This window comes from Stegastes partitus, unplaced genomic scaffold (assembly GCF_000690725.1).
Source record: "Stegastes partitus isolate 25-593 unplaced genomic scaffold, Stegastes_partitus-1.0.2 Scaffold58, whole genome shotgun sequence".
NCBI classification, from domain to species: domain Eukaryota; kingdom Metazoa; phylum Chordata; class Actinopteri; family Pomacentridae; genus Stegastes; species Stegastes partitus.
In genome coordinates this window covers 290,992-309,709 of record NW_007577789.1, presented here as the reverse complement: position 1 = coordinate 309,709, position 18,718 = coordinate 290,992, and the positions used below count along the sequence as shown (strand labels likewise).

Below are 18,718 nucleotides of genomic sequence, written 5' to 3'. Positions count from 1 at the left end.
CCATTTACATGCAGTGTTTGTGTCTTTATGTGTAGATATGTAGATACAAGAAGTATTCTTTTATTTTATTTGCTGAAACATTTTCTGCAGCTAAATAACTCCAGATCTGAAGTGATCACAGTTACCCAGATTCTAGCAGCTTTAATAATCCCTCCACTAGTCTGGATACCTGTGTAGTAATGTTTGTAAAGGTGTTATTTTTAACTGAGTTGTCTTTCAATGCTCAGGTTTCCGAAGTGGTGCAATGAAACCTCCAAAGCTGATTCAAGCGACTGCTGCCAGGCCTGATACACACCAAGAGAAGTCACTGTATTACCTCGTTCCTAACTGCCCTTCTCTGGTCACCGGTAAGTTTGAGAATTCATTTTTAAGATCTTATCTTTGAATTGTGAGGCTCCTGTGGATATCTGTGATCTGCTAACTCCATGCCAGGCTTATCACTGCCTGAGAGCCTCCAGCAGGATTCTGCTAAAAGGTCAAAAGCTGTTGTGGTTTGGGACGGTGGAGATCTCAGGCAGATAAACTCAGTATGCTCTTATATTATTTTATCGTATCACTTATTCTGTTGGCAGTTGTAGTAACTTTTTCATTCATTTTAACCTGGGATATTGTATGTTTTGAAATTATTTACTTGCAATATCTGTTTTCATTTTGAAGCCCTTTGTACGTTTGTCTTTAAAAGGCGATATATAAATAAACTTCTTATTAGTAACTATACCTAAATTTGCACTACTTGTACTTCCCTTTCTTTTCATGCAGCCTTATACTTTTTACTCTCCTAAATTCATTGTGGCTTTCGTTACTTTTCATATTAAATATATCATGATGCTTTATTGCATATTTAAAAAAAACAACAGAAATAGAATTGAAAATGTATTTTAAAAGCATTGATTGATAAATGTCAATTTGCTAATTGTCAATATATATACATATAAAAGTTAGGATTTGTTCCTTTTTAACAATGTTGAATATCTGAGTTTATTTTAAGTCATTGTGAGTTCGAACTCCCTTTTGAGTTCTGGATAACTGGATTTTGACAAACTATATAATCAGCAGATTATTTAAACTAAACTGTCTTCAACAGTAAAACGTTGCTTACATATGAATGCAAGAATAACATAACAATACGTTATACTTGCAAAGTTTTACTTAAAAAACATTTTCTGTATATACATTTTACTTATAATGTGTAATGTCACAGTGCAGTATTTGTACTCTTACTTTAGTCAGACAAAGCTTGAAAGCAGGCGTCACTTTACCTTCTCTTAGTTTTGATCAATTCCTGGATGCATATTGGCTCATAAATGTTACTTGTTCCCACGTGTAAGTCAGCAATATAACTTCAGACTACACAAAACACAAAAAAAGATTTATCGTAAGGTATTCACTAGTTTCTGATTCTTGAAAAGTGGGGAAAAAAACTGCAAAATTCCCCAAAACTATTGTTTCTCTGAGCTATTTCAACAACAGAATAGTGCATACTATTTAGACTATTTCATGTAATCTCCTCTTACATTCCACTCACTTTGAACTGGGGAGACTAGACTCCCACTTTACAAACCTCTGGAATATACTGAATACACTAGTGTAGACTTTTCATCACCTATATTCACCTTCTGTTACAGCGTATTCTCATGAACTTCAGGATAAAACACAAAGCAGAGTATGACAATACAGGTCACTAGAACCTTTTTTAACACCAAGTCCAGATGATGCCCTTGATCTTTTCTTTTTTCAGTTTTTTTTTATTTACAGGGTATTCACATGAAGCAGCTATTCTGCTGTTCATTCTTTAGCAATGCACTTGCAGCAGTTTACTGTAGACTCAACTTAACAACTTAATGTCCTTTTGATGGCTGTTTTAAGCAAAGCAAATTACTTTAGCTGGACATGATAATGCATCATGTGGCGATCAAGGGCTTCATATAGAGCAGCTGTTGACATGTGTTTAGGTCTCCATCTTGTGGTTCAATCTGTGACATGCAGTCCAAGAGCACCAAGCAACATCCAACATGCTCAACATCCAGTGAATTTAGGCAAATTTGCACATAAAACTCTGTTTCTCCTTTATTTCATACATTTATGCATCAGTTTTGTGCAAAACAAAAAATTTAAACGGCTGTATTGTTTGATATTTTAACAGAAATGAGATTCTTATGCTGATTCTAAGAAATATATGTACCTATGATAAGACAGGATATATATATATTTTTAAAGTTGCTAAGATAGTTATTGTCATGGATTTAGGCAGCAATAATTTCACGCAAAAATAATTCCTCTGATATATTTATACTTATTGCTGAGGGCTTTTCATATAGTATAGTCTTCCATATGTGGAGCAGTATGAGCACATTTGGTGTTTTAATGCTGTCATCTTTTCACCACAAAGATAACAGATAAGCTGGGAATCAAGTGGAGGATAAAGCACGAGGTGACGGAAATAAAAAGGTGCTTCGTCATTATTCTACACTGTCTGAATTGAAAATGGCCAGTGGGTCTCCATTTTCTCTGTGATCTCACCTTGCTGGGAGAACAAAGAGTCTCCTCTTTCCAGAATAAAGCCACTAGAGGGAGTCTGAGCCCCACAGCATCTCTTTTAATTCTGTCTGACATGAGAGGGCACGCTCACGCACACACAGACGTACTGTATACCACAGGATTAGGCAGCGCACAAAAAAGATTACAGCGTCACATGGCGGCCCCTTCCAAATGGTGCCGTCCAGTAACCTACTTCCCCCCTCTGAGGTATCCCATCATTCATTTGGAGTGGGCGTAGGCTCACGCAGCAGCAGCATCACAAAGGTTCAGCTCCTCCCTGCTGTATGCTGGAGGGAAGGAGGGAAGGAGGGAGGAGGGAGGAGGGAGAGACGGGAGAGGATCAGGGTCAGATGAATTGTAGTCTGAGTGACGGAGGCTCGGAGGATGTGCAAATGAAGAGGTGAACGTACACGTGTGTGTGAGAGAGAGAGAGAGAGAGAGAGAGGACGAAACAGGCAGGGTTAGAAAGAGGGTTGTGTATATGTGAGAGAGGCAGGAGGAGGAAAGGGACATAAAGACAGGAAGGAAAAAGAAGGGGGGGCAGGAGAGGACAGAAAAGAAAAAAAAAACACAAGACAAGAGGATCCACGCTTGGAGGGAAGATGGCTGAGCCGGAGCTGAAATCGAGGAGCAGCCGGGAGAGCGTTGCCAAGGCGGCGAGCCAGGAGAAGATGGGAGGTAAGGTAGAGTGCATGCTCACACTCCTGTAAACACCACATGGCGCAGGGCTGCATAATTCTACCATGCGCTCTGATGCAACGCTGCCTGATGCAAGAGTGGAAATGCAGAGTTGATGTGGCCATGAAGGCTGTTTTGGGTGTGTGACGGTAACAGGTGACTGAGATGACAGGTGAGAGACTGTTTACGCGTGTTAAATAAAGGAAAGTGGGTTTATAAACACAAATATTCAATACAGGAAGGAAGATTTAGTGAGATAAGATGTAAATTTACCTTTTGTCCAGCATAACCTTTTGTCAGATCTTATCCAGGATGAAAACTGAATTAATGATTTAAAAAATATTAAATTTTGTTCTTAATTTCTCATGTGTACAGTCTGATTGTACATTTTGTTCAATGAACCACATCCTACAAACATCACAGCATTCAAACTTTATCTTGTATTCCTCCAATGTGAGACTCTCTCATCTCGTCCCCTTCTGTCGTCTCCAGCAGCTGAAGCAGACCCCGACCAAGACGGACAAATCGTGGAGCGTCCAGCATCTCCGTCTGCCCCCATGGTCCCTGCTCCCACGACTCCCACCGGCAGCCAGCCCGGCAAAGGGGAGAAGATCGAGCTCAAGCGCAGCATCACCCTCTTCAACGGCGTGGGAATGATCATAGGCACCATCATCGGCTCGGGCATCTTCGTCACTCCGACAGGCGTGGTCAAGGAGACGGGTTCGGCCGGGCTGTCCCTCATCGTCTGGTCAGCCTGTGGGGTCATATCCACCATGGGCGCCCTCTGCTACGCCGAGCTGGGCACGACCATCACCAAGTCCGGGGGGGACTACACTTACATCCTGGAGGTGTACGGCGAGCTGGCGGCCTTTCTGAAGCTGTGGGTGGAGATGCTCATCATCCGGCCTTCGTCGCAGTACGTGGTGTCGCTGGTGTTCGCGACCTACCTGCTGAAGCCTCTCTACCCCGACTGCCCCGTGCCCGACAGTGCCGCCAAGCTCATCGCCTGCTTGTGTCTTAGTGAGTAGATGACGTTGGGATTTTGTAATCTCCAAATCATTTCAAATGCACTTTTGTATTTCATCTCATTGTGGCTCATGTTTCTCTTTACACTTTGTGCCTCCTCCCTACCTGTAGCCTCTCTGACGTTTGTGAACTGTATCAGCGTTCGGGCGGCCACCAAGGTCCAGGACTTGTTCACGGCTTCCAAGTTGCTGGCCCTCATCATCATCATCCTCTTTGGCTTCATTCAGATCTTCACAGGTGAGTTCCACATTCGCATACAGCAACAAAATCTTTAGATTTTGGCAATTCAGTGTTTGTAATGGGTCTGACTTTGGACTGTTTTAATTATTCACTTGAAAGAAATCTGACACCAATCAATTCACTTAAAACTCAATATCAGCAGGGTGACCAAAAGTAGGGCAAACCGGGTATCTAGGATTAAAATGTTACACCTTAGTCACAAGTTATGCTGACAAGCTGAGCGTATAAACTGGACAAATTTAAGATTGAAGCTGGTGAAAAAAAAATTTATCCGACTCTTGTTTGATGTACGAATATGAACATTTATAGTCCAATTATCTTGACCGAATCAGCCCCAACCATAATCCTGATCATTAATAAACTAAAACTAAATCCTCAGCAGTATTAAACATACTTTTATGAGCAGTACACTGAGACTATAAACACACCTAACAAAAAACTGCACTGTGCTTTCATTACTACCAACTGCAATGAAGTGTACAAAGCTGCATAATGATATGAATTATGAATCCATCTTCATGTATCATCTATGTATGACATGTACATTCTGTTTATTTCTTTTGTCCCTGATGATCAAAAAAAAATTGTTGACTAACGCTAATGAGCCTAACGAAGCAGACTGCCCTCCTTTCAGTTTGTTAGCACAGTTGCTGAGCCAGAACACAGGCCTGGTCTGTCTGCAGCCTGCCATTGAGGATGAGCAAGTGTGCAGCCATGTGCATCTATGTGGGCGTACTGAGCTTCATACGTGACTCGTCTGTGCAGCGTGCATCGGGAGCATGAGGCAGATTTAGTCACGTATAGGGCAGATTTGAAGAACATTATGAGACAGTAGTGGGGAAAAAAAAGGACACAGAAGGCAATGAAATGCTGCCTGTTCTTACAATAATCCTGGATGTTCCATGTGGTTGCTAAAAAAACCAGTCAGTGCAGATAAAGTTTCCAAACCTGTAATAGTAAAGCGACTGAATCAAATCCGGTCATTCAAAATGATGAAACAGCGCGGGAAGACAGTGTGGCCATCGATTGCTCCACGCTACATCTGCTGCTCTTCCCCCTCCCTCCCTCCCTATTTTTTTTTTTTTATCCCCGAGGCCACGCCCACCACCATTGTGCTCCACGCGGTGTTCCCATGGCAACTAGGTGGCGAAGCTTGCCGGCTGTTGTCACACTGTGGTCTTTCAGAGAGGGAAGGACGGAGTGAGAAAATAATGCTTGCGCGATAGGCCTCAGTGAAAAGGAGGGACATTACCATCTGAAAGCGACAGGTAGAGCCGGGAGTCGCAGCCAAAAGACTTCAAGCTCAGACCCTCCAGCTGCGCCAACCTCCGCCGCATTTGTTCCGCTGCCGTGGATAAATGAGCGGATTTGAAGTTTTCTTATCAAAAGATAACGTCCCTGCTCGTGCTTAAATGTCACAGCCGCACCTGATTATGTTTCCGCGCATCAAACGAGATGCTCAGCTGGCTGGTTGCTGCTTGAAAATGCCAAACATGTCAGAGGGCAGGAGGCAACGCACCGGCCCCCTAGAGCAAGAAATAAAAAATGGCAGCAGCTCTCAATGAGAATCCATTCAACGTCTAACCACACACGTACCTCGTGAACTTCGTGAAGCGGCTGGTGTGAGAAACGTTTCTCTTTCAGTTCCTGTAGACTTCTTTCTCTCTCTTTGCACGTGCAGGTGATATCCCCTACCTGAAACCAGACGCGGCATTTGAAGGCAGCAAACTGGGAGTCGACAATATCGTCTTGGCTCTGTACAGCGGCCTCTTTGCTTTCGGAGGCTGGTGAGGCATTTGTGATCTATTTTGACGCAACTGCAGACCAGAAATAGAAACCGTTTATTCATAGCTGCAAACATTTTGCCTTCTCAATACAACACACAGTAATTAAAGTATCTAACAAATCCCTAAAATACTTCTAAACTCTTTTTTTTTTCTTCTTCTTCCAGGAACTACCTGAATTATGTTACCGAAGAGATGATCAATCCAGAGAGGTGACTTAAGTGCGATGAAGGTTGTTTTGAGGATTGTACAGACTCTATGCCAACAGCATGACTTTTCTTGTCCATGACTGAGCTTGTCTGCCATCAGTTTACTGCATGGAGATAAACAACACAAAGCAAACAGTTAAAAGCTCTGGTTTGTTTGGCCACCCCCAGTGTGATGACTGAAATATAACATTTTACAGAGAAGCACGAGACCCTTTAACCCTATTCAGGACTTCCATATGTAGAAGGTCTGTCGGAGTCCATTGGACCCCAAGAAAGAATATGTGCAAAACATTTGTTGGTATTCATTACAGACTTTTATACGATGTTAAATACATTTTCTGATAAGTTGACATATTTTTGGTTCCAAATACGTGACAAATGTCCCTCCTTTTACATTTAAAAAAGTCTTCAAACATAAAAAACAATACCTGTCACCTAAACCAAATGGCCTGAGGTCCAAAAGACCCCACAAGTCCTGAATAGGGTTAGGTAATATATCATGTTTTCTCTTAGACTGCATAAACACGACTTCAATCTCTTATCTCATAAATACAGTTTATTATTTAAAATGTGCTGTTATAATGTTCTTTCCTCAAATGACCTCTGACCTTTCCCTCTATAGAAACCTGCCCTTGTCCATTATCATATCCATGCCTATCGTGACGGTCGTGTACGTTCTGACCAACCTGGCCTACTTCACCACCATCTCTCCTCAAGTCATGGTGGAGTCCGAGGCTGTCGCTGTGGTGAGCACCGCACTGCGACGTGTAGTGTTACATTTGCAGATCGCTGGTTTGTGAACTCTCATATATGTTTTTGCTGTTTTGCAGAGTTTCGGGGAGTACCATCTCGGTGTGATGTCCTGGCTGATTCCTGTCTTTGTGGGACTGTCCTGCTTTGGAGCCGTCAACGGGTCTCTTTTCACTTCAGCACGGTGTGTGTTGGCACCATAAAACCGAATATTGACTGCATTTTCTTTTCTTTTTTTGTAAGGAGGGAAGGAAGGCATTGTTCCCAGATCCTATTGGTTGGAAATTTTATCTCGGTCAGCTATTCATTGCAAAACAACCAAGTAAAGAGCTTTTTTTTTTTCTTTTCTAGCTTGTTCTATGCTGGAGCTCGAGAGGGTCAGCTCCCTGCTGCTCTGGGATTAGTCCACACAGACCTGTTCACACCGGTGCCATCCCTCATCTTCACAGTAAGACGCCAGCAACTTACAGTTTATAGTTTTTTTTTTTTAATGTCAGACCGGCAAAAAAGCACCATGATGAGACCCAAAAAGGTTAAATAAAGGTGCGTGGATATAACGACAACAATAATAATGATGACTTTATTGATATAGCAGTTTTTGAAAACAGAGTTTACAAAAGAGGGAAAAAAGAAAAGAAAAGAAAAGAAAAGAAACTTTGAACAACAGGAGGCTGGTCAGGTCCAACATGGTTTCAAAAGAGATTATCAAAATAAAGGTTCTCGGAAAAAAGAAAAAAAAAGAGTCCAACAACACCAAATAAAAAAAGTGGAGAAAAAAAAAAATAGAGGGTAAAACCATAAACACAGGGCGAAAAAGCATAATAATACTAGTAATAGTAAATAAGTGAAATAAATACATAAATAAGTAAATAAATGGAGGGTAAAGGAGAATAAAAAGACCAAGGAATTGAATAAAGTAAAAAACAAACAAAAAAACTGAGGTCTAACTTTTATTCACATCTCACATGTTCAAAATGTTACAAATGTTTTTTTTAGATAAGTACAGGTTGTGCCATTTTCCACTAAATCACTCACATGTGTGCCTTTATGGCTTTTTTCTGGCGTGCTTCACTTCAGAAGCTGAGAAAAGTTCACACAGCCCCCAGGCTTCAATTGTATGCAATGAATAACAATAATAGCAAAAGAAACTAATAAAAAATGGATACAAGTTGAATTTTAGGTAAATAACTGTCAGCACAAAAGCATCAGCAAATTCTTGTTTGTTTATTTTCCAAACATAAATTATATTCAACATATTTTTCCTCCATATTTTTTCTCTAGTTATCATTGCAGTGGCTCCAAGCCCAAGACTGATACAATCTCCTCTTTCTCTTGTATTAGTGTTTGCTGTCCATGATGTACGCCATCTCCCAGGACATCTTCTCCGTCATCAACCTCTTCAGCTTCTTCACCTGGCTCTGCGTTGGCATGGCCATTGCCGGCATGCTGTGGCTGCGCTTTACCAAACCTGACCTCAGAAGGCCCATTAAGGTAAAGTGGCCCCGTTTGAAAGGTTATTGCAGGTGATAAATTCTTGCTGCTCCAGAGATCTTCCTGTGAAAAATCCCTTTTTACAGGAGTCACTGAAAGGTGACCCTGGTTCCCCCTTATCCTCAGTCAGTTTTATTTGTCTGCCCCAAAAACACCAAGATGCCTCGAGGTTTCATAAAGCATCTGCTATTTTATAATGAAAGCACCATTGTATCACCGCTCTTGTTACTGGTTGGAAGTGGAGCCATACTGTGTTTCCGAGGAAGGAGGGAGTGGTGTTTGAACGAATACACTGCTCTTTGTTTCTCTTTCATCGTGGGAATATTACCTTGGTTCTTTCATCTTTCCTTTGAGCCTGATTGCTCTCAGCCCATTTGTTTTATAAGATAAACTACGAACAATGAAGAAGTAGAGCTCTCTTCTTTATGTGTAAACCATTCATGAAACAACAGCCGTCTGTTTTTCTGAGCTTCTGTCAGGACAATACACCTCTTGAATCAGTTTTTCATGTTTGTTTTTTTTGCAGAAGTGTTTCATTGTACTCGTCATGGTTACTAATGTAAACAATCTCTCAAAAAACGCTAAAATCTAACAATATCGGTTAAGATATAATAAAAGCGAGATAAGAGAGCAGTCGCAGCATTAACTCACTTAGATGTAACTGTCTGATAAATAAAATACTGCAGCACAGAAACACTCTGGTGCGAGTAAAAGTCAGGCTTCAGAAATGTTACTGAGGCAAAAGCACAACAGTATCAGAATGAACTGTAATAAGTACGAATATTATGTAGGATTGTTTATTTCTACAAAGCTCCAAAAGTTCTAAAACTGGGCTTTTTACAATCTTGTGCATCCAAGAAAAAACCAGCACTGGTCAGAACTTTGTTGGCCCTTCACAGTTGAGAGTAATGCATGCTGTACTTTAAGCTATCTCTGCATTAATATCACTTTAATGCAGTCGCTAATGAAGACAGGTGTACTTTAACAACTCCAGAGGAACTTGAATTTCAAACCAGGGATCAATCAAGTGCTGTATTAAAGTTTAATGAGGCCTCATGACCTATTTTTTTTTTTACCTGTTTTTTCTGCTATTAGTCTCAATCAGACTCCTGCACAATGTTTCAGTGCAAACTAGAGAGTGGCTCTGACTCCACCACTGATTAATATATTATTACACATTATATGCTGTGTATCATATAGCGTGTATATTGTAGGGATGCATGAAAACACTCCACTGAATAACTTATTTCAATAGCATACAGAAAATGGGAACCATGAACAGTCCAACAAATTATTGAAATAGCATGAGTAAAATCTTAGGATAAGAATGCCTAAAGCCTTCGTATTCTCAAAGAGATCTAGACTTACAGGCTACATATATAGATGAATTACAGAAAAACACACAAATCTAGTGGATAACAGTACACATAGCAAACAGGAAGCGTGAACATCAGTTAGAAACATTTGACCCTCCTCAGCACAAAATGCATCAAAAAGTGTACTTTTTTTTTTCTGGGTTGCCGCTATAGCTTAACTGGTTGACCCATGTACAGGGGCTATAGTCCCCGACGCAGCGGTCAGGGGTTCGAATCCTGCCCATGGCCATTCGTTGTAGGTCAGGGGTGCCCAATCCTGGTCCTCGAGAGCCCCTATCCAGCATGTTTTAGATGTTTCCCTCTTCCAACACACCTGGTTTAAATGATCGGCTCATCATCAAGCTGGGCAGAAGCCTGATAACGATCCTGATCATGTGAATCAGGTGTGTTGGAAGAGGGACACATCTAAAACATGCTGGATAGGGGCTCTCGAGGACCAGGATTAGGCACCCCTTTTGTAGGTCCTTCTCCCCACTTTCCTGTCTCACACTCTACTGTCCTGTCAAATAAAAGGCAAAAAAAAAAAGGTGCACTTTTTTCAAATTTTATTTTTTAAACCACAAATACAGTATTCTGAGCTCCACAGCATTATATGTAGGCACAATAACTACTAACTAATGTCACATTTACTATAGTTTAAAGGGGGAAAAAAAATGCTTTGTGTCGTCATGTTTAAGTAGAAAGTAGCAGAAAATACTTGAGTTGAGGAACAAACTTGCTTTCTACCATGTGGTAATAGACACACACAACTTAATAGTTTCAACGACCATTTGCACCATAACTGACCTTCTTGTCACATCATCAGTGATAGTGCCGTTATCATGAAGCCATAATGTGATGTTCTAACCTTCTCTCAACAGGTCAATCATTGTTATGTTTTCTGTTCTGCAGGTGTACCTTTTCATCCCCATCACGTTCGTGTTGGGCTGCGTCTTCATGATCGCCGTGTCCTTCTGGGCGGCTCCGTTCGAGTGCTTGGTCGGCAGCAGCATCATTCTCACAGGCATCCCGGCCTACCTCCTGGGCTACAAGTGGAAGAAACCTCATGTGGTCAAGAAGATGCTGGGTGAGCGAGACGTTTTTTCTTCTTCTTTTTTTGTTTTTTTTAATAGCGCCTTTGTCTATTTGTTCAGGCGAGGCTGGAGGCGCATTCATTACAGTCTGTTGTGAAATTCCTGTGAGAATATGTGGACAGTGATACGTTGGGTTTGTTTGCACAATCGGTGTGAAAGGACTCAGACGAGGCGTCGATGTGATGTTTGATCAAATCTTACAACATTTGACCCGTAGTAACCCGGCAAAAAGAAAACAGATAATGTGATGAGTGTTTTCTCCTCAGAAATCTTCACGATGTTCTGTCAGAAGATCTTCATGTCTGTTCCCGAGGAGAGGGAGCAGCACGAGGCGGCTGAGTAGTGCCGGACAAAGCAAACACAAGACGAAAGACTGAGTCGATATTTTTGTCTGAACATTCTTGTAATGTTTACATTCATTCACTTGTGAATTGGCTATTCTATTTTTTTAAACCCTTTGTCTAAGCAGGCAGGTAACTGTGGAGGGATACAAATGAAATCATTCACAGAAAGTGGCCCGGCAAGCTTTGTAAAGGAGAGTTTATGTGAGTTGGAGGCATATTTTATGAACGCTACAAACTGTTTAAAATGTCAAGAAGTCTAGTGAGGATTTGACATTTACACATTTTCCACGGCTTTTTGTTCTCGACTTATTTGACAATTATACCTCCTTTCATGTTGCGTCTTAGTTGATGGATGCTTTGATTTTTTTTATTTTCTTTGAGATATACTGCAAACACAAGATCAGAAGCTGCACACAGCTAGTGGCCTAAAACATGAAAGTTTACTGTCCCCATGCGGTGTACAAATGAGTAGTTTAGAGAGAAATTAAAAAGATTTAGGCTTTTTTTTTTTACATTTAATGAAACTAACAATCAAACTTAACATACTTTACAATAGTTTTATAGATCCTGAAAACTAACAACCTTTCAGTCAAAACTGAGGACTTTGACTAATCTGAAGTAGAAAAAGAAGAAGAAAATCCCGTGTAATGAGGTCAGATCTGGAAGCGTAGCACTAGCACTGATTAGTACTGAAAACAGTATACTCATACTGATATCTGCTGATTTCCATATTTGTATTTTTTGTATTCATTTCTACAATAAATCTGAAGCACTGTCTTAAAGCACAAAGTAAAGTGAGATAAAACAGTGTTTGTAATGTTTTCTGACGATGTGTTGCTGTGAAGCGGGTCTGTCTCTTGTATCATTCCGGTCCGATATTAAACCCTGTCAGCTGCTGACGTCATGACACTCGATGAAATGATGACGGACGCCAGCGCCTCTGTTTGTGAGGCTTTGTTATAGGAAGCTGAACGCCTGCGTAGATATCAGTGTAGTGGCTGAATTCAGTGTTAGTGTTTGTATTGAATGTACTTGTTGTCTGCACCGTCAGTGCTGATATTCAGTTTTTTTTCTTTCTTTCGTTTAATTGTCACTACAAGACCAAAATGAATGTTGCAACTTTCGAGACACAGGCTTCGCTTTTAATTTCATGTACCAGACTTTTAAACTGATGTTTTCCCAAAGTTATTCTAAGCACTTTCCTAGTCCACTCAAGACCAGAAGAAAGCCGTCTCTCAGCGGAAAGCGAAGGAGAGTCGAAGTTGTGTGGGCTGGGAAAGGATTCTGGATTTTGCACAGAATGGGGGAGACATAAACCATTCATCTGTGTATTGTCAGCCTCTACTGATTGTGCTGACGGTCCAGCTTTTGCAGGACATTGTCAAAGCCACTGGAAACGCATATGCCGTTACTGAATAGTAATACATATGAGCCGAAGGCACAAAAACAGTAAAAAAAAAAAAAAAGTCACATTCCTCCAATCTTATTGAAACTTTCAGAATTTCTCACAATGGCACACAGGAGAACAAAGGAAAGCCTGATGGAAAAATGTGTTTATTCTCCATGTGGCAACATCCTTTTTGGGACAAGAGATGAAATATGCTTGTTCTTTTTTGAGAAAAGCTCTTCAGCTATCACCTTCATTTAAAAAGGGAGATTTAAAGCATAAAGATAGATCTGAACATCTGTCATCACTGGTATCTAATGTTTACCACAGATTTGAAGAGGGAAGAAGTGGATGTTTACTGCATATTTTTGAACATAATGCACCTTTTCCACTCCATGATTTAATCATCTTTAGCAGTCAGATAGTTTTAAGCACAACAACATACATAAATAAATCATTCTTTACTTGAGAAATCTGACTGAATTAAAGCAGAGAGCACACTTTGTTTTTCCTGCAAGCCTCCCCATTTACTTTACGCACAACATGCTATATCCGTGTGTGTATTACAATATGTATAAATCAGTAATTCCTTTAATGGCCTGATGAAATGTTATGGAAACAAAAGAAAACCCATATTTTTAATCCTAAATTTGAGAGTATCTATTGTAAACTGTTGCGTCCCGGTGTCCATGGCAGGTACATGTAACAATAAAAGATATTTTGTTCAAAGTTTGCCTGTTTGCATTTTGTGTATCCTCGCAGGATTCAGGAAACTTGATTCCTCGCTGCTCGAGAGCCACAAATGCAGTGTCCTAACATATTAGCATGAGTTAACAAAAGGCCAGCTGCAGCCTCTCTCTGCAGATAACAGTCACCAAACAGAATGAGGAATCCCACAACACGAGATTAGCCTCCATCCAAATGAGGATGTGTCACGCGAGCAACAATTTTCTCCCAAACGTGGGCATTATCGCCTCAGCTATCGAGTGTTTGGGTTGTGGTCCGTTCCGAGACGCTCATCCTTCCTTGTTTGTCTTGTTTGTTGGCTGTCAGACAATGATGCCACTGATGCCTGTGCCGTCAGGAGAGTTCATATCCGTCCAAAGAGGAAATGAGAGCGTCTGATGGCTGCTGATGGAACTGGGATCAGAACTGCTGGATGCAATATTAGCGATAGGGGAGATTGGGCAGGCAAGGAGCCAATATTGCACAAGTGACATGTAGGGTATTTTGTTGCTTTCTGCAAAAAGAGAGGGTATAAAACAGAGACTGGAGCGGTTTATTTTGATTTGTATCATAAGAAATCATCTCATATGGGGGAATCCTTTGGCAAAGTTAGGGGTCAGGCGAGTTTTAGAAGCCTTACAATGTGATTTATTTGAATACAATTATTATTCTGCAGGAACAAAACAAAATGTACGTACAGTAGAGGCTTAATTGTGTTGTACTAGCACCAGAAACCACCAGCAGATGGAGATAGAGGAGCACAGATAGCTAGAGGTTCAGCTGCTTTAATGCTGTTAAATAGACAGAATCAGTCACAACAGTTTCTGTGTATAAAACTCTTCATTTGCATGTTTATTTAAAGCTGGTGAAATCTGTCTGTTTCCTTCATTCCCTTCAGCATGTAAAGAACGTCCTGCTCACAATTGCATCTTTTCCGTCTTATTGAAGTATTTGTCACTTGCATCTTTATTCAATCAAGCTATTTTTTGCTGACAACAGTAGCCTCTCTCCATAATGCTCTATTTACATATTCACATCTGGAGGCTCAGCTGCCCACCAGCCACAGCTGGGGGGGTGAAAGGCCTTGCTCAAGGGCACCTCTGTGGCAGTAAGATGCCGAGGCCTTCCCTTTGTTGTCACCAAAAACATATCAGTGTTACACTTCACCGGCAGCTTAAGTCGCCGGACTGTAATTACGTGATGTTTCTGTCTTTGCGAAAGAGGTCTGAATAACAATGTGGTGAGTTTTTGTGAATCAGCTGTAGGGGGCACTGCGTCATCATCATCATCGGGGAGAGAGAGGGAGAAAAGAGAGAGTGGAGGTGGGGGGGGAGAGAGCTGAAGGGGAGGGATGATAGATTCCATTTCTATTCTGCCTTTAATCCAACTGTGAAATTCATAACTAAAAGGCAGTTCTTTTTTTCTCTCTCTCTCTCTCTCTTCTTTCTTTCTCCTTCTCAGGTAGTTCTCTGAAAGGCCGTGTACTGCTGCACCAACTCCCGAGTTTCATCATCGCACCTTCACCAAAGAACACGGCCGAGGAGCAGAAAAATGTGGCTTGTTATACTGTATTGATGGAGTGTTGGGATTTGAGAAAAATAAATTAAGAAGAAGAAGAAGAAGAAGAAAAAAAAGACAGAACAAACTGCGAAAAGGTTAAAGTTCATGAAGGGAAGGTACCCTCCGAAGCCTACGTCGCTCACCTAATGAGCCGTGGTGACAGCAGTCGCATTAACTTGTGCAACATCAAAGATAGTTCTCCTAATTAACCTCAGACACATGCAGGGGGAATGCAAAGTTATGTTTATGGGCTACTGCAGCTATCAAGATGCCGCTCATCAAGATACTAATGAATCTGTTAGGACTCGGTGATGTAAACTACATGGAAATAAACAGAGACATGCACATCCACGTTTCCACTTTAAACATTTTATTACAGACAAAAGAAAACAAAAAGAAGAATTTTGTGACACAAAAATGAATCTAATGTTGGAACATCAGTGATGCACCAACGACAATTTCTGAAAAAATATTTATTATTCTAATAATCATGTTGTTTGATCATTAATATTTATAATAATAATAATAATAATAATAATAATAATAATAATAATGATGAAAAATGAGCCAAAATGTTACTTCATATCATTCATAAATAAATGTAAAACCTGCAACCAAATTAAATAGAATGACCATATTGTAAAACATATGATATTCAACAAAAACAAAAAAAAAATGGGTTCTCTCATCACTGGCTTTACAAATTAAAGAAGTACGTTTGGCAGGTTTTATACACAAAATTAAAATATCTACCCCCATGACCGTTCCTCTGAAACGTAAATCCTGCGACAGTGAAAAAAAAAAAGAAAGAAAAAAAAAAACCCAACAAAATATCTTAAGAATTTTTTTTTTTTTTATCACAAAAAAAGATAAAGATGAGTTCAACACAATTCTAAAACACCTAATAAAACTAGTCAAAAACTTTTAAAACCCACTGTTATGTTTTTTTCTTTAGTAACATTTCACATTTAGCAACTTTTTTTATTCACCTGTACAAGTGGTGTTGGGACTAAGGGATGGTGGGCGGGGTTACAGGTGGTCCTTAGCGACCGAGAGCGAGAGGAGCTAAAAGGAGAGGTTTCAATCTTTGACCCCTACAGTTCTGTAATGTCCTGAGGCCATGTGGAGAGAGTGACACTCTCTATCAGAGCTCCGCCAGCTGAGGAGGAAAAAATTGAGCATTTTTCAGTCTTTGCATTTCCCCTCTTATTTGGGAGAGATACAAGACCAGTGAACACAGTTTCAACACAAGTTTTAGTGTGTGTATTCCCTCACTGAATCCGCCTGCACAGAAATCACATAACCAAACAAAAAAGGATGTTTAAAAAAAGCAAGGGACTGCAGCTAAATACACACATAAGAGGGATCCATTTTGGTGATATTTACAATCACTCTGTGATAAATAAAGGAAATGAGGGAGTCCTTTACTAAGGGCAAGGATGATTTACAAATGTCTTATGTGTTTTGTGACTATACCTTCATTAAAATGTTGTTTTTCGCTCAATGGGGGTGTTTCAGTCTATCCCGAAGTACATCCACCCCTCATGAGGTGACTATTTTCTAGTTTCCTGCATTAGATTTTCTACCCAAGACTCCTACACTGAGTATGCGTCGAGCATTTCATCTCCCCAATAAGGGCAGTCCATGGCAAACACAGAGTAATGGAGTGAAGAGGAGAGAAAATCATCTCTAAAAAAAAAAAAAAAAATCAAAACAAATTGAGAAGACATTTTTTTGGTCTTCAATTCCAGTATGTTGGCATGAGCTTAAAGCTCACTGCCCCCTCAAAAAAATGGAAAGTTCACTGATAAGGAAAAAAAAAAAAAAAGCAAGAGAAGTGCCTCAGGCTTCTGGCCGATCTAAGTGCTTGGCAAATAGGTGAAGTTACTGTAGCAGTCTTTGGGATTTTCGAAATCCAGCAGAAAAAAAAGAAAAAAAAAGAAAAACAAAAATGGTGTAGAAGCAGATACATCGATGATGTTGTTGTTATGTTAGAAAGCTCCCTGGAGTCTGACATTTGGAGGTCTTTCAATTTCAAGTGAGGTAGAGAGGCTTGTCCCGAGCTCCCATGCCACTGCTGAGAAAGAAAAGAAAGACTGTATTAATGTATGTCTGGATGTATGGCTGCATATAAGCGCAGTGATGTTCTGACTACAGTTTTGTTTATCCTTTCTTTCAACAGGAAATCTCTGAGACATTATGAAATCTTTCTTGTCAAGGAAGGCCTTGCTTAGAGAGCAGCTCCAAAACAAACATAAAAGCTGTCGACAAACAACAGACATCAATAAGCATGAAGTTAAAATTTGCAGATCGCTCGGTACTTGAAATGTCAAATACAAAGTCTGTTCTCCGGTTATCTCTACTGACACACTGGAAATAATTCAGTACCCTCCAAAACTCCCAACTCCGACAATCTGACGCCGAGGGTGAAGGTTTAGGCAAAAGACCGAATCTACTTCAAAGGGCACCAAACATGGTTTGACCCAGGCGTGATCCTATTTGACATCCACATGAATCAGCTCTAAATGCTGCTCGGAGAGGCTGGAAGTCAGAATCTCCAAGCAGCAACACCAAGTTTCAGGTGTGAGACAAAACATTCCTCTTGTGCCTGCTTGAATAGCTTGATTCAATAAAGCAATGTGTGCTGAGCGAAACACAGGGAAACTTAATTGGATGTCACACTTTTCTCCAAGCTTGGTAATAGCATTGTTCTCCTGCTGCATTACTCATTTCAATTTCAAGGAGATGCTTTGCTTTAGCAGGGAAATTGTAGTTTATGATTAATACTGTCTGAGTCTCTGAGTGTGAAAGTGAAGTGGTTTAGAGTAACTCATTTGGAAAATGAGTAACTGTCAGACGACTACTTAGTATTCTGAGCCATCAAATGTTCTGGATTGTACTTACAGTATAGAAGGACGGGACATTTTATTTTTGTAAAGCCTACCTGACGACATTCACCACTAACTTCACGTAATACAGTAACTGCTGCGATGAGCTCACCCGCAATGGCTGGGTCCACAGTCCCTGTTGCAGTACTCACTATCCCAGTCGGGGTTCTGGCCGTGCACTGGATTGGGGGCTCCTGGAGACTGTGAGCCCCCGACGCTGTTCTGGTAATCAGCCTGAATGTGGGAGAATCCCTGCAGACCGGAGGAGGAGGAAGAGGAGGAAGAGGAGAGGTTATATCCTCCTGCAGTAGCTCTGCTACGGTCAGCTATTAGAGTTTGCTGAGCCATGATACTGCATAAGACCAAATGTTGGCAGCAGTGTCTATCAGTGCTTCATAGAGGTAGAAAACAAATACAGCACTTTTCTTCTCTCCCCATTTGCTCTCATTGCTTGTTTTAAAAGGGTTCTCAAAGTCACACTTCTTACTCTGATGTGTTCCTGTGCTGCTGGATTATTGAGAAAAAAGTTGGTTTGGCACAAAAACAGTGAGTGAGGCCTGTTATACAAGTCGAGTGAACTTTAAGCTTTTCTCTTCAGAAAACAGCAGCAACTGATGATAGATAGATAGATAGATAGATAGATAGATA

General features: G+C 40.7%; 2 protein-coding genes across 2 annotated transcripts in view; one reads left to right on the top strand and one right to left on the bottom strand.

Moving 5' to 3' along the window:
* The first annotated feature begins 2,899 nt into the window (after nucleotides 1-2,899).
* Nucleotides 2,900-13,625, top strand: LOC103353002 (large neutral amino acids transporter small subunit 1-like). Its single transcript, XM_008275735.1, has 11 exons — nucleotides 2,900-3,216; nucleotides 3,709-4,236; nucleotides 4,354-4,479; nucleotides 6,164-6,269; nucleotides 6,434-6,478; nucleotides 7,098-7,221; nucleotides 7,306-7,409; nucleotides 7,577-7,673; nucleotides 8,567-8,716; nucleotides 10,984-11,158; nucleotides 11,432-13,625. The coding sequence occupies exons 1-11, from the start codon at nucleotides 3,141-3,143 to the stop codon at nucleotides 11,506-11,508; spliced, it is 1,608 nt and encodes a 535-aa protein (XP_008273957.1). The 5' UTR covers nucleotides 2,900-3,140; the 3' UTR covers nucleotides 11,509-13,625.
* Nucleotides 13,626-15,535: 1,910 nt separating this feature from the next.
* Nucleotides 15,536-18,718, bottom strand: part of LOC103353001 (TOX high mobility group box family member 2-like) — a 79,016-nt gene continuing 75,833 nt past the window's right edge. The window contains exons 8-9 of the mRNA XM_008275734.1: nucleotides 18,183-18,322; nucleotides 15,536-17,259 (exon numbers count right to left, since the gene is read on the bottom strand). Of these exons, the coding sequence (XP_008273956.1) occupies nucleotides 17,217-17,259; nucleotides 18,183-18,322 (183 nt within the window). The 3' untranslated portion in view covers nucleotides 15,536-17,216. The remainder of the gene's footprint in view (nucleotides 17,260-18,182; nucleotides 18,323-18,718) is intronic.

Coding starts and splice junctions, on each gene's coding strand:
- LOC103353002 (XM_008275735.1), top strand. CDS start 3,141: ATGGCTGAGCCGGAGCTGAAATCGAGGAGCAGCCGGGAGAGCGTTGCC. Junction 6,270..6,433: donor CTCTTTGCTTTCGGAGGCTG/GTGAGGCATTTG, acceptor TTCTTCTTCCAG/GAACTACCTGAATTATGTTA. Junction 7,410..7,576: donor TCTCTTTTCACTTCAGCACG/GTGTGTGTTGGC, acceptor TTTCTTTTCTAG/CTTGTTCTATGCTGGAGCTC.